General features: G+C 49.2%; 3 protein-coding genes across 3 annotated transcripts; 1 reads left to right on the forward strand and 2 right to left on the reverse strand.

Moving 5' to 3' along the window:
• Nucleotides 1-2,791: 2,791 nt before the first annotated feature.
• On the forward strand, nucleotides 2,792-6,870 carry EPUS_08947 (uncharacterized protein; the record flags this gene model as incomplete). The annotated part of the gene is made up of 3 exons (XM_007801633.1): nucleotides 2,792-6,638; nucleotides 6,692-6,742; nucleotides 6,809-6,870. The coding sequence occupies 3 exons, from the start codon at nucleotides 2,792-2,794 to the stop codon at nucleotides 6,868-6,870; spliced, it is 3,960 nt and encodes a 1,319-aa protein (XP_007799824.1).
• A 469-nt stretch (nucleotides 6,871-7,339) lies between these two features.
• Nucleotides 7,340-8,863, reverse strand: EPUS_08948 (uncharacterized protein; the record flags this gene model as incomplete). Its single annotated transcript, XM_007801634.1, has 1 exon — nucleotides 7,340-8,863. The coding sequence occupies one exon, from the start codon at nucleotides 8,861-8,863 to the stop codon at nucleotides 7,340-7,342; it is 1,524 nt and encodes a 507-aa protein (XP_007799825.1).
• Nucleotides 8,864-10,141: 1,278 nt separating this feature from the next.
• EPUS_08949 (uncharacterized protein) lies at nucleotides 10,142-11,050 on the reverse strand (the record flags this gene model as incomplete). Its single annotated transcript, XM_007801635.1, has 1 exon — nucleotides 10,142-11,050. The coding sequence occupies one exon, from the start codon at nucleotides 11,048-11,050 to the stop codon at nucleotides 10,142-10,144; it is 909 nt and encodes a 302-aa protein (XP_007799826.1).
• Between the last annotated feature and the right edge of the window lie 369 nt (nucleotides 11,051-11,419).

Raw genomic sequence — 11,419 nt, forward strand, 5'->3', positions numbered from 1 at the left:
TGGCCCTGATAACTGGAGCTGGTATTGTCGGGTGGATTGATATTGGTCGTAAGCGAAGTTACGATGCGAGATCAACAACCCATTGGAAGCTGAAAATTGAAATTAATTTACTATATCCCTACGGACGTTAAGATAGGAACGCCTGTTTATATCCTCTATCACAATCAGGCGCATTTCCTACGGGCTATAGTCATACTCTCCTAAACAGTGAGCCGTAAATAGTAATAAACGGGCTGAGGGAGGGGCAAGCCGTAAAAGCGTCTCCAGGGCCTACACGGCGCTCTATCCGTTCCTCCTTGGACCGATGAACTGCATCAGGATGAATATAGCGTATTTTGCGCTCAAGCTTGCATTGACGCACTTATTCTGGAGGTATGATGTCAGAGCTTCATGGGAAGGGGAAGGGATTGGTGGAGGAGGGAAGGATCTGGAGTGGGGCAGGCAGAGGGAGGATGAGTATCAGATGACGGATTATGTGATCGGATATCGCGATGGGCCGGCTGCGCAGCTCAGACAGAAGACGGAGATGGGGTTTGGAGGGGTGGAGCGATGCTTGGTTTCTTTGGGTAAGTGTGATCGGTTTGATCACCACAGACACACACACACACACACACACACACACACACACACACAGAGAGAGAGAGAGAGAGAGAGAGAGAGAGAGAGAGAGAGAGAGAGAGAGAGAGAGAGAGAGAGAGAGAGAGAGAGAGAGAGAGAGAGAGAGAGAGAGAGAGAGAGAGAGAGAGAGAGAGAGAGAGAGAGAGAGAGAGAGAGAGAGAGAGAGAGAGAGAGAGAGAGAGAGAGAGAGAGAGAGAGAGAGAGAGAGAGAGAGAGAGAGAGAGAGAGAGAGAGAGAGAGAGAGAGAGAGAGAGAGAGAGAGAGAGAGAGAGAGAGAGAGAGAGAGAGAGAGAGAGAGAGAGAGAGAGAGAGAGAGAGAGAGAGAGAGAGAGAGAGAGAGAGAGAGAGAGAGAGAGAGAGAGAGAGAGAGAGAGAGAGAGAGAGAGAGAGAGAGAGAGAGAGAGAGAGAGAGAGAGAGAGAGAGAGAGAGAGAGAGAGAGAGAGAGAGAGAGAGAGAGAGAGAGAGAGAGAGAGAGAGAGAGAGAGAGAGAGAGAGAGAGAGAGAGAGAGAGAGAGAGAGAGAGAGAGAGAGAGAGAGAGAGAGAGAGAGAGAGAGAGAGAGATAGAGAGAGACAGAGAGAGAAAGAGAGTAGTATGTTTTCTTATACTTTTTTCAACTGCTGGACTTGCTGTTCACTATCACTACCACCAACCCGCCGGAAACTGGCATGTTTGAAGTTCCTCCTATATCCGCATGTAAATTCCCACCAAGTGAAAAGGACGAAGGGGGAGGTGAGGGGTAAAGATAAAAAGAGAATTTCCTCCCTTCCCACTGCAACAGATTGCACAATCGGCCATCCATCTATCCATCCATATGTTCCGCAATCCTTCCCAAAATCTCACCATAAAAGAGATCCCTCTTCCCTGGTGTTCTACTTGTCCTCCCTCCCAATTTTTCCCTTCAATTATCCTGATATATTATCCTGATATATTATCCTGATATATTATCCTGTACATCGCTGAGCGCGGCACTCAACTCGTTTATGCACTAATAACAATGGAGGTGGGTGTGATTTCGCCTTTCTGAATGCTCCAGAAGCTATGCTGATGCTTAGCGACAATTGTTTTAGGGTGGAGGGAGGGGGAAAGCGGGCTCAGAACTGGATGAGTTGGGGATCCCCACTGGTAGTTTTACTAAGGGGTAAGTTTACGTAGTAGGTAGGACGCTCGCTCATAGTCTTGGCAGTCACCCCTTGACTTCAACACTTGATCCTTCAGCTGAGACAGCTTTAAGATGTGCGTTTTTACGCATACTACTTAGTATGTAGATAAGACATGGCGTGTCTCATAACATGTTCGCGCCCACTGCTATAAATGAAATCCGATGGAAGGAAAATGGGCCTGGTTATACGGAGTAATGCTATTTGATATGGGTTGTTAAGTCCTGAACTTCAGCTAACTATGGTAAGTAACTAGCCATGAAGTTTAACCAGAATCCTCTTGTCAAAACATTTGTTAATGAGGATTCTGGACTCAATTTGAGATGTTAGGGTAGACAGCTTGATACCCGTTTCTTCCCCTGCTTCGTTGCATCACCTGCGCTCCCCAAGCTTTTCTGGCTGCGGCTACTCCGTAGTCGTGGCTTGTATCAAACTTTTGGTCTGATTACGTATCGAGGCTCCCCAGTACGGAGTACTCTTATCATCTTTAGCACTTTCATGATTTATGGTCGTATTTTAGCCTCTGCGAGCTTCATTCTCTAATTGATCTCAAGATTGGTCTTGTTCAATTGTATCATACCAAGCCGCCATGATCTGGCTGAGAGAAGGCCCATATCTTCAGTACTGAAATCTATTGTCCGTCATACCACCCCCATTTAATCCCACAATCACAATAATGGGTGGTTGCTTTAGCCAAGAAAGGAACGATCCGCCGCACCTATCACTGGAAGCAGCAACAGCCTAATCAAGTATTGCAACAACGTTCGCTCTGCGGTCCATCCCAAGTTCTCGTCCTGCTCAAGCACGTCTAGATCAAGCACCTCCTCCTTCCCCAACCTCCTGCTTCTCCACTTCAGTCGAGCCTCGGACTACACACCGTCCATTCGACAGTCCAACCACTCGGCAGCATCAACCAGGCGAAATCCTTGCGGCCAGCCAGAGAAAGATGGGAAGCCTGAGGCTGGAACCAAAAAATAAGCCAAGCCAAGCAAAGTGCGGTGATCAGTCAGAATATGAGCCCTCGCTCCACGTCCAGCAGCTCTGGCGAATCTATCAAGTTACCCAGAAGTCGGACTGATAAGCGAGGATACGCTGTGGGCTCTTCGGCAAGTCAGGTAAGTGGCTCTGGTATGGGCATGGATCCGTCAAAAGTAGCTACCGAGTCATCAGAAAGCGTGGTCTCTAGCTCATCGAAAAGGACAGCCATCCATTCAAAAAAAGAAAAAATACCCGCCGGCCCAATGCCGGCAGGAAGCAGTGATGGACCAGCTGTTCAACATGGATCAGGCCGACATGGACTTGAAGGGCAAACATGGTCATTGAAAGAGCCAACAAGCAGCCAAGCTCAGGCGGGAGACCGGATTAAAAGATCCGGTGCCACATCCGGTAGTCGAGAGCAAGCAAGAGGCGGTGGGGAAACTATTTTACCAGTGCAGCGCCAAAGCAGACTCGAAGGATGGCAGGATGCGAAAATCACTGAATCAGGGGACCAGGTGCAGGCACAAGGTGGACTAAAACCACAAGAGGGCGTAGGCGCCCGTGCACTTAACAGCGAACCGCAGGAACGATGTTGTGCGGGGGCCAGTATTTCGCATGAGCAAGGGAAAGGTAGACCGCTCCCCGACATGGCAGACGAGACCACGTCGGACAGCCTCCCAGGCATCTCCAATGTACATCAATACTCCGTAGGGACATCCAATCTCACCAACTTTCAGTCCCTTGGTCTAAATAGTACTCCAACGCGCCAGCACATGCTCAGTGGTCTTTCGGATTTCTCAACGTCGAGCTGGCACATGCCTCGAAGCGTGAAAGACTTCATCGCAGCACTCGTAAGTTTGAAGGTTGAAGGCCCTTTGAAACTAACAAATGGACTGGTAGATAAGCTCAAACTTGGCGAGGGCGGCCAGTTCGCCGTCTACAGCAACGAGCTGCTGGACGAGTCCGATTGTAGCACCACTACAACTCTTGAAAAAGTTGCTGTCAAGAAATGCATCAAATTCCAAGACATCTCAGCGAACGAACGTCTCGATCTGCTTTCTCCTCAATATCGGACACAGGTCCACGACATGTTGCTGGAAGTGGCTGCTCTTCGCGATACTCGCCTCCATAACCATCGAAATATCGTCCAGCTCATTGGCTACGGCATCGAGATGGACACATGGCATGAGACGCCATTTCTGGTCATGGAATTAGCGATAGGGGACCTGCGCCATTTTCTGTCAACAGAGAGGACATGGGAAGTTTTGCAGCAGCTGTGCCTTGATGTTGGGTGTGGTCTTGACCGTGTTCATCAGTGTGGTTTAGTTCATGGAGATCTTAAGCCACTCAATGTTCTCATCTTTAAGACATCAATTCATGTGCCATATGTCGCGAAGCTGGCAGACTTTGGCTTCTCGGTAGGTGAGCTGGATGCCCATCACGATGGACTTATCACCCTACAAGGATGTTCCCATGGATGGACAGCTCCCGAAGTGGAGCAGTACATAGAGCATGGGACACCGGTTACAGTAGCGGGTCTGATGGCTGCTGATAGATATTCATATGGCATGTTGCTTCTCAGCACCATGTGCTATGGGGGACGGTTCGTACCACACGATCAGTCAAAGTCCATAAAGGGCATCGAGACCATTACGTCAGCAATACCCACTCGTCTGCGCGTGACTGTAGTGAAAGCAGCAAGCTCACTCCTTCGGTTCGACCACGCTTTGCGCCCGCAGCATGTCGGCGATCTTCTCAAAGATTCCTCCGACACTTGCAAGAGCTGGCTCCAAGCCTGCCGTGAATTCGAGCTCAACAAGCGACCGACATCAGATGCTGTCTTTCAATATGAATGGGAGCTTCCATCTCTTGCCCCATTTCTTGTCCAAGGTCTTGAGAAGTCATTCCACAGCTCCAAAGGCGACCTCACAGGTCCCCAGCTTCTCGCAATGTTCCTCTTGAGATCCTTCCATGACGCTTCAAGAGCAGACAAGTCTGTTCAGATCAATATGCTCATGGAAGCATGTCTCAAAGACTTTCCTCCAGCGCAGGCTATTGCTGAAAGGGTGCTGCGCTCCTATAATCTGCCCATTCCAAGCTTTATGGCCACAGTAGATACAGCGCTTTGGATGTTCAAAGCAGCTTCCACCGGCTCCATGTTCGCCTACCACGAACTGAAGCAGATCAATTCTAGCCTCGCGAGTCAAGCAAGAGATCAGTTTAGAAGCATTTCAGGGTATAATACGTTGTACTCACCCCTATTCGGGACCGGCCCTGAAGGTAGTCGAACACTGACATTTGGCAATCAAGCGATTCACCAATTCGCCGCATACGGGAACCTGGATGCTTTGACAGCACTCCTGGATGCAGAGCCCAATATGATTCACTCCCGAAATGATTTCGACGAGACTCCCCTTTACAAGGCATGCATGGCAGGTCAGTCTCATGTGGTTCTCGAGCTCTGTATCCGTGGAGCTGATGCCTCTCTTACCGCTACCAAGCTCCAAATCAGCTGCCTGCATTGGATGCACAGCTTTCCGACTTCAACCATTAACGATGTTCTGTCTGTCTTAGTGAAGGCAGGAGGCAAGCTAAATCACACTCTTGCAACAACGGACTCCTTAGTAAATTATCACTTTCCATTCATGTGGCCTCCAGGCACCGCCCTCCACTGGGCTGTCACAGCATCTCACCAGCCTCTTATCTCCGCTCTTTTGAGGGCAGGTGCTGATCCCTCCATCCGCAATGGTCATGATCCATATAAATCGGACGAGAACGTTCGTCAAATGCATAGCCATGGCAATGACGAAGTAGGCGAGTTCTCGCAAACTCCAGATGATTGCTTGGGCATGAATGCTGTGGATCTTGCTGTGGCAGCCCATGATTGGCGCTCTCTCGAGACCATCAGCCCCTTGATATCAGGCAGGCGCTCTCGCTTTTTCTTGGAAGACGAAGAAGGCTATACCCCATTTCACCGTCTGTCATATCTCCGCGTCGGAAGGACAATTTCGGGCATGCGGTTCTGGTATCCAGCTTTCAAAGGCGATGCTCCTACAAGATGCAACGATCTCACGAGGACTATTGCCTGGCTACAAGCTAAGGGCGGTAATATCGATCAGCTCACCGATGCCCCTGATCATCCAGCTCTCAGTGGCGTTGATGGCCTTAGTCCACTCATGATCTCAGTCACAAAGCTGGATGACGAGGCTGTCGAGGCCCTGTGCAAGGCAGGCGCAAATGTGAACTTGCAAAACAGAAGTGGTCGTACAGCACTCACTCTCTTGAGAGATGTGCCCGTCTATCAGGCTATTCTCGAGGTGACCCTGCTTGCAATCGTGAGTTGTCTTGTTAGATACAACGCCGACGTTAATTACTGCAGTCCGGACGGACTAACGCCCTTGCAATGTATCGCAGAGCTTGGAGAGATTCGCTCTTTCAGGCTTCTGCTCGAAGCAGGCGCAAATATTCGCGGGAAATTCAAGAATGTCAATACTTTGGCATATCTGATATTCCGCAACGGGACTTATAGACTCATCATGGACCGAGTCGATCAGCAAGAGATTGAAGCGCGTGATGTTGCGCTATCCAAGATCTTGCGTGACTTGAGCATCCAGCAGGGTGTATGGTTCACCAATCTCGCGGTAGATGACACCGAATCAACCCTATTACATTGCTGTGCAGCAGCTGGGTTGCCAAGTTGCACGGCTGCGTTGGTAGCGGCTGGAGCAAATTTGAACATTCCTCGTCTGAAGAAGCTTTCGACGTCTGGACTGAATCAGTCTTCCTTGTTTAGGCATCTCGCACCTGGCACCCCATTGGATGTAGTTAATCATGAAATTAGCAAGCCTCAGTGGAGCAAAAACAATCGTTTGAAAGCAGAAGGTAAGTCCCACGTCAAACAAACTACTTCTGACCAGGACTCATTGATGACGCAGACTCAATATTCATCCAAACTAGAATGAAACAAGTCCAAGACATCTTAAAAGGTAAGCGTGATTGAGAGCCTGGCTATCATAGGCCGTAAGTAGACTGCAGATTCTGATGCACTCAAGTCGAGAGATACTTGAAACTGACGAGGGAGACCATCATGACCAACACTTCGCTCCAGCTATGAACAGTAGAAGACATGAGGCTCATAACTAGCGCCAAGTCCATAATTTAAAAAGCTCTTTGTCAAAATAGGTTCCCACATAATGTTTTTGTTGTTTTTGAAGTAACAATCTATTAGTATAATCAACTTGGAATGTGAAGAAAACTTCTGTAAAAGGCTGAAGAAACAGTCAGACTTTGTCACTTTCAAGATGAAGGTATATTGCTGAAGGTATTTCAGAATGACAGAAGACGAGACAACAACCTCCTAGTAAGGCTTCAACCGGCTTGCAATGATACCAGCGCAGCAAAAAGAGGCGGAATTTCCATACCTGGTTAGGAGTTTCGAAACATTCGACCCTCCTTTGCACTACGCGTCTAGAGGAGCTGAAAGAATGGCCTATTCTCTATAGGGGCCGCTGATCTGGAGGTCCAGCTTTGGTCGTTGCGTTGAACGATACAAGCCATCAGCAACCTTTTTTTTCAAATACTTACTAGACGTAAATCTCCTCCAGCTTTCCAATGACCTGTTGGATGTATGACGAGTCGGACGTTGCGATGGAGGGCGGAAGAGTGCCATCTTCGTCAGGCAGTCCTTCAAGACAAGAAACCACGACCTCGCAATAACGGGTCCCCAGCACCGGAGGGATTCTCTTCTTTGCGAGACGGAGATACTGTTCCTTCAGCTTGTCGGGCGTCAGCGGACGACTGACAACAACATCCTCGCCGTCTCTCTTCGCCGTCTCGGAGATCCACAGATGCTTTCCGATGCCCTTGCGGTCGGCGAAGGAACTCCAGCAAGCGATCTCGAGCAGAACGACCCCAAGGCTGTATATGTCGTGCAGCGCGGTGAACTCGTCACCGGGCTGAAGTCGATGTCGGACTGGGTGGAGATAGATGTTCTCTTTCCAGTCCTCGACTTTCAGTCGCGCGGATGCGTGGTCGACTTTACGGATCGAATCATACCCGACCAGAAATGGCTCCCCGAGGTGGTCAGGGTATTTCTCGTCCTTGCGTTCAAAGACAACAATGCTGGTCGGATTGACCTTCTTGTGCAGGAAGCCAGCGGCATGTACGAAGAGAAGACCGGAGGTAACCTTCTTGGCCAGGTTGACTCTATCAGTGAGTGAATGCACCAAGTCTTTCGGGTGTTCGGTATCGGTCAGCAGATTTTGCAAAGTTCTCGGATTCTTCATGCCGTCTGGATATGGGAACTGTAAAATAAAGCGGTGGTAATGCGTGTCATCGTAAAAGCCATCAGACCTCAGCATACCCATCGTCTTGGGATTAGCCCATGCTAATCTTAATGCTAGGGCTTTTATGACCTCGAACGCGGCATTCTTCTTGTCAACATCTGAGGCGCTTCCATATCCTCTGATCTCTGCTATCGAGTGGCTACCATCGTTGTTAACGAGAAGCATGGCACTGGAGGTTGAAGTCTGGTGCAATCTGGCTCCGTTCGGAAGCTGTCCAAGGATGACTTTGTCCGGATCTGGACCCATGATAGCTCCACGAATACGTTGAATTCTAGCCATGGCCCTTGACGTGGCCGCTTCGACCATTTTGCTATCGGTAGCCGGGGAGAAGTTGCCGAAGAGCATGAGAACAGTCGCTCTGCGTAAGAATCTCACATGCCACTCCTCAAGACTGAAGCACTTCTTTTGGATTTGCTGAGCCTTACGCGCAGAATATCCGAGTCGCTGACGTATTCCCGGGTCCTTGGTGATCAACCCCTTCAAAGCATCGAGCTCGGCAAGTAATTGAATCAGCAGATTTTTTATCTGTCCCTGAAGGTCGGGTGACAGCTTGTCGTCGACCGATTTGAAGAACATCAACACGTCGTTCATCTCTCCATTGACTAAGTTGCTGATGAGATTGAAGAGCTTCATGTCAGCATCCATCCTCTGATACAGGGTGTATTTTTCCTGGAGAAAGGAGCCATATTTAATGCAGAGGTCAATGATACCTGGCACTGCGAGCACCACGCCAGTCAGGGCCAACGCTCCTTCAACTGACATTTTGCGATACGTTCCGGATCGATAATACTCAATTCTGTGAAAGATGAAAGACAAGCACGATAAATTGAGTTCTTACCCACAGACTTTTTGAAATTCTGACAGGCTTGAAGGGAACGCGAATAAACTGAAGCGGGGTCGCCCTCGTAGTAATAAGTATCTCAGCCCATGAACTTAAACATTTGTTAACCATTCAAAGGTAGATTCGATGAATAACTAATGGTGTGCCGTACATACAATGAAAGTAAAAGACTTTTGTATTCCTTTCAACACATTCTCCGCATATCAAAATAGATATGTCTCGCTTGCGCTTCTTATTGATCGGTCCATTTTCCGACAAAAGCGATGCTATAGCTTTTGTCGTTTGGGTGGTGGAGACGAAAGCGTGGGATTTGTGGGCGGGATCAGTGCCATTTTGATCATGAGCAAGAGATTCATTCAATGGCGTTAAAAATTAGGATGTTGCCGGAGCACCTCCGGGCCTTGGCTCCTGACTACCCCTTGCTGCTCCTGGAAGATTTAAAATATAATAGGTTGTGACAATGTGCGCTCCAGAAAACACGATCTCATAACGGGACTCTAGAGATCTCCGTTAGGATTCGACGCCCTGATATGGAAGATTGGGAAGGATGGTTCTGGTGTAGTAAGCCATTGATGGGCATGGAAGGATGGGGCATAGGGATCGGATTATCGGGGGCCTCACGGATCACATGCATGCAGCGTCAATGGCCGAAATGGTTTTACTAGGGATATCAACAGGCAAGATTTTGTTTTGGGAAAATCGGTACCGTACAGAAGCTGGTACCAGCCAGAACATGTAGGCTGAGTGTAAGATTCCTCTGCTTATTTGTGCTCCGGTTTCCCCCATGGTCACATGTCCGCGCCAACCAATTACCATGATGAGGAGAGAATATAGACAGATAGAGTGAGTATATAGAAGAGGACGACCACCGATGGTACAAAAGAGGAATTGAAAAAAAAAGCAAGCGCTGACAGATCCCTTCTATATTAACAAGTCATAGCTCTCGAAGCAAACAAGTCGGGTCTACTTCCTCAAAGTCTTCTCAAAGTCTTTGCTATCGGAACAACTGTTGGAACAGCCCGGTTTGGCAACGGATTGCGTACTAGTAAATTCCTGAGCACTCTCCAAAATCGCAATATGAAGTCGGGAGTGGATGCGAGGGCTGGGTTAGTTAGTATGAAATTGTTGTCGGAATCGATGATCTCCGTGACCGCTTCTTGCGTGGAGTGAACTGGTTAGAATCCTTGCTTTCCCGCTGTTCACGGCCCCTGTTTTGAGAAAGCAAATTTCTCACCAATAGACGAAGCAACATTGATGGCTTTGTGGACAGGTTCTTCCACCAATCTGGCCAGGGCTGTCTCGGCGACGGAACTGGCACCACCAAAAGCAGCCCAATGCGCGGGAGGCGCGCCGTCAGTCCATGTGGGCGTGTAGTCTGTGCCATATCCGAAGACTTGGGACAGACCCTCAGACGGTGCTCCTGCTAAGGCAGTGCTCGCGCCAAAAAGATCCTGGCCAAGGAGGCTATCGTGCGTAGCTTTGAGGGCATCCGCGCCTTCCGTGGCGCCATTCCCCGAATTCATCAGCCCGTCGCAAACAGCTGCGGTTGAGTCCACAAAGGTGTTGAATTCGGCAGCACCAAGGAAAAGTATTGTCGTAAGAAACCTGATACACACACCAGCCGAGACCTGCAATGCCACGTCGAACTTTGAGACGTTTTCCATTAATTGTTTGGTGCCCCCGCACATGTCCCGCATTTTCCAAAGTTTACGCAGGTAGTATGCGGCTTCTCCGCCGCTGAGTAGGAAGCCAACGACGTAGTGGGGTAGAACGGTGCTGAGGCTGCCGGAGACAACTATCCCGGTCATGCTCGCGGCAAGTTTTCGGATGCATTCTTCGAATTCCCTCTGATCAAATGCCACCAGCCCATGGTCACTGTCAGAAGCGAAGTCGACATTTCCTTCGGTCGGTGCTCGTTTTGAAGACGACCTCAACTTTTGCGCCTTTCCCCAAATATTTCGACCAAGACGAGCGGTGAGACCAAGTCCAACGCCAGTGCTTGTAGTCAGAAAGACCAGCTGGGCGGTACCTGTAGGGTCAACGAAGCAAAAGGGAAATGCAGCTCCGGCTGTGGCAGCCAATGTCTTGGTCTTGTGAACCTCTGGCATGGCTGAACTCGTGCATTGACAGTGAAATAGACAGTATGAGAAGGAGCAGAATGATCAAGGAGAGACGTGCTGTTAAGTAGAGTATCATATCGTACGGCCACCATACCAACTATATCTCAAACAACGCAAATGCTAATTGCAAACTGCGGATTAGGGGCTAGAATTTCTAAATGGCGGAAGCCGTGGTGGAGGCTATGCATCGGGTGGGTGTAGAACCATGATAAACATGTGATAAGGTTGTAAAGAAGGATTGCCGCCCCCAATGGATCGCAACTTAGCTATCTGTGTCTGACCACCACCCAGTCTGCGAGATCGAGATGTCTACGGAGGTGTACGTCAAAAGTAGTTGACTACTGCTAGAATGTGGCT

This window comes from Endocarpon pusillum (assembly GCF_000464535.1).
Source record: "Endocarpon pusillum Z07020 unplaced genomic scaffold scaffold1307, whole genome shotgun sequence".
NCBI classification, from domain to species: Eukaryota; Fungi; Ascomycota; class Eurotiomycetes; order Verrucariales; family Verrucariaceae; genus Endocarpon; species Endocarpon pusillum.